Genomic DNA, 3,790 nt, shown 5'->3' with positions numbered 1-3,790 from the left:
ATCCTTTGAAGGACTATTTCGCCCCCACCCCCACAGTCGATTACTAGTAATGTTACGTAAGTAAAAGAATACAATACCTTACGGCACAAATAAAATAAAATCATGTTTAGTACTGTGCATGAGGGCCCGTGCATGGTTTCGTAAAGTTTGTATGTTGTGTGTTTAACTAGAGGGTCTAAAGAAGTGTATAATCAGACAGGCCCCTGGATCCCAAAAGTGTACATTTTGTGTATCTTACAAGAGGGACTGCAAGATTTTAGACTGTGTATAGTCAGACAGACCCCTTGGCAAAGAAAAGTATTACTGTCATAAATTTTAGAAGTTTACCTTTCATGATTGGGACTGCGTTATGTCAGAGGGGCTCCGGGTTGTTGCCTCACAGCCCATCTGCCTATCTTCGTTTAATGTTTTGAAGTTAATAAAAAATGTCAAGTAAAGTATGACAGAAAATGAGTTTTGTTCTTAGATACAGACGATTCTATAAATAACTTTACTTTTTATAATAACAGAAAAACTTGATAAACTGACATCGGGAAACGATAAAACTGCTAAAAACTGAGGAACGTCTATGGTCAGTTCAGACATGTCACAAATGCTTCCGTTTTAACCAGTCATGAGAAACCAATCTTCCATTATAATTCACGAAGGACTTACTGCCGTAAGAACGACGCTCAGTATTTAATTTAGAATGTTCTGTGTTCATCTTGATGTGTATTTAGTTTGTTTGTTTTTCATCAAAAAAAGTTCTATAGTAAGCTTGTTAAGAATAACGAAGACACGTAATATATCTTTTAAAATGTGTGCCATACAAAACGTCACATCGTAACTTACGAAGTTGTTTCTCTTTTTTTTTCTTCTCAGTTCCTGCTTCTATTGACGTTTTCTATTTGTTCCTACTCGGCCGAGCAGCCCGGTGAGGGAGGGGAGGAGCCTGAAACCACGCGGAAGGCAAGGCAGTTCGTAGTGGGAAGTTATCCCACTGCTTACTTGCAGTACTACAGTCAACAGCCTGCTTCTTCGAATACGGTTTATAACTATTACAAAAGGCCTTCCCTGACCGAACGTTTCAAGACTTTTATGTCAAAGTTGTTTGGTCGTCGATCTTATGTTCAGCAGCCATACGTCACCCCCCAGATACAATATTACTATAAACCTTATACGACAGGAAACCAGCTTAATATTCCAATCCCACAGGACCAAAACCACTACAACCTCATTAACCCCCAATTAAGTAACAGTTTGTATTCACCACAAGTTGGAGAGTATGAGTCAGTTGCAGTGAATGGGAACAGCCAAAGTTATGAATTGAATTCTTTAAATCAACCAGGAATTAGTGATTCAGAGTTTAATCAGTTGAACTCTGGCACGTACGTTGATTTCGAACAACCACCTAGAAAAAGTTCAGTGTCAGAACCAATAAGGTTTCCAAGCAATTCCCAATACTACAGAGCTAGGACTTATCCAGTCCAAGACTCGTATTCTTCAGGATCTGAGGACGTGTCAAGTTCACAATCCCATAGAACTGGGATTTATCCAGTCCAAGACTCCTATTCTTCAGGCTCTGAGGACGTCTCAAGTTCACAATCCCATAGAACTGGGATTTATCCAGTCCAAGACTCGTATTCTTCAGGATCTGAGGACGTCTCAAGTTCACAATCCCATAGAGCTGGGACTTATCCAGTCCAAGACTCGTATTCTTCAGACTCTGATGATGTCCCAAGTTCACAATCCCATAATGCTTACGTTAGCACTTATAAATCTAGTTCATTGGACTTCAGTCCAGTTGCAGTACCTTCTATTGCCAACCATAGTCCAGTCTACAAGAATCCAGGCGTTTCAGGACTGGAGAAGAAAAGTTACACTGGAAATCCCGTGTATGAGAACTGAGAATATAATCTTCTATCTTGTCTCTTTTTAATTGGAGGATCTGATTTGAAATTCAAATAAAAAAGTTTAGATATAAGCTATTATAGAACTATAAAATATCCTTTTGAAGAGAGTCTGTAACCTTCTTGAAAAATTTAACAAGAAACACTTGTCTTTAAACGTTCCTAAAGTACGATTAACTTTCGTCTGCAGACTTGTAGTTAGTTATGTTGTTTTTAGTATTTCGCTGTTAGTTTTCGTCTGTAGTCTTGTCTTGTCGTTAGTTATGTTGTCTTTAGTATTCTAGGGTTAGTTTTCACCTGCAGGTCTGTCGATAGCTATGCTGTCTTTAGTATTCTAGGGTTAGTTTTCACCCCTACCCTGTCGTTAGCTCAAGGCCGTTTTTACGCATAAATCGGTATCAGCAACAACGAAATACGATCAAGAATATAATATAAACGTATATACAGAGTGTTATGTGCTAGGGAAAACTTAGTCCGACGTGCGTGTTAAGACTAAGAACATCACACTATCTGGTGAAGAAGAACCTCTGTGACGTGTCTGTAGTTTTATTTCCTTCTTATCAGCGGTGGGGTCATGAGATCGCCCCATGGAACGTTTAAAACTTTACAATAATTTTAATATTATAAGAATAAGATATCTTCAAGTACGAATTCCGTAAGACGACTAAACACTAGCTAGAAGTAGAAACACTCAAGATATCTTAAAGTTTGAGTCTATAATTCAGATATCAATACGTTCTATTATTTGTGTAATGTTTAACGCCAGTCTTCGTGTCTGTAGTATAGTGATTAGCGCCAGTCTTCGTGTCTATGGTATGGTGTTTAGTACTAGTCTTGGTGTCTATAATATAATGTTTAGTGCCAGTCTTCATATTTATTGACTTACATTAGGATTCGTTTCAATATTTTTACTGTTTTATTTATACAAAAGAATAATGGCTTTTGGTCGATAATTTTTAATATAATTTATTGTTGTTTATTGTTTGCAGAGCTTAGAACCAAAGTAACGTCAACAATAACAATGTATTCGTATATTTCGAAATGACTTGTTTTGTTTTTCTTTAAATATTCACAAGCCGTTCAAAGGTTATTAATTATATGTGTTTTGGGCGTCTTTAGAAAGCTGCATTTTATTAATATTATAGTTAATTTTGGTCTTATTAATTTAAATTAATACATTTGTTTTTCTTAATAAATATTACTGTAGGTAATTGTCTATGCAGCAATATGAATAAATAGGTTTGTACGTCATGTTTGTTATCAGTCCATGTTATTATAATGGTAGATAAATCTACTGAGAACAGATGTGTTTGTCTCCACAACCTGCCTTATAGCGTCAATTAAAGGAGTTACTAAATGATATGGATGTATGATACTGCTAGCTCCAGAATAAAGCTATCCTCTGACGTGTATTTACTTTGTAAAGTAAACGAAAAACTGTCACTCACATCTGTCACCTGAACCGGATGTGACGAAATAGGTTTATTGATAATATGTAACACTTCTCTGAACATTTACGATTAAGATTACTTTTTAGAACACATAGTTCAACGCGGATATAGTTAAATTATACACGGATTCTTATTTAGATTTTGAACTTATAAACAAACTTTTGGAAATTTTAAAAACAGAAAACATACTTTGTTTTCGATGCACAATATGATCAATAGGAAACCAAATAAACAATGTTATTTTACTTTATATTCACTTTTGGCCTTTGATAATAAAGATACATTGGAAAAAAGAAAACGTGTTCTTGACTTTATGGAACCTTCCCCTGGATCCGCCACAGCTTCCCACTACTTTCATGTGAATCCCTCTCTCTCTCTAAAGCTGTACGCCGCAGCTTCCCACTACTTCCATGTGAAGCTCTCTCTCTCTAAAGCTGTACGCCGCAGCTT

The 3,790-nt window shown here is 36.4% G+C and overlaps 1 protein-coding gene across 1 annotated transcript in view; it reads left to right on the top strand.

The window, feature by feature from the left end:
- The window catches only part of LOC111088569, an 8,645-nt gene extending 5,223 nt beyond the window's left edge, over nucleotides 1-3,422 (top strand). Inside the window, exon 2 of the mRNA XM_022399082.1 lies at nucleotides 862-3,422. Within this exon, the coding sequence (XP_022254790.1) occupies nucleotides 862-1,887 (1,026 nt within the window). The 3' untranslated portion in view covers nucleotides 1,888-3,422. The remainder of the gene's footprint in view (nucleotides 1-861) is intronic.
- The last annotated feature ends 368 nt before the right edge of the window (nucleotides 3,423-3,790 follow it).

Source organism: Limulus polyphemus, unplaced genomic scaffold (assembly GCF_000517525.1).
Source record: "Limulus polyphemus unplaced genomic scaffold, Limulus_polyphemus-2.1.2 Scaffold4026, whole genome shotgun sequence".
In the NCBI taxonomy this organism is placed as follows: domain Eukaryota; kingdom Metazoa; phylum Arthropoda; class Merostomata; order Xiphosura; family Limulidae; genus Limulus; species Limulus polyphemus.
The sequence above is the reverse complement of the archived record's forward strand: the minus strand, read 5'-3'. Positions and strand labels throughout refer to the sequence as shown.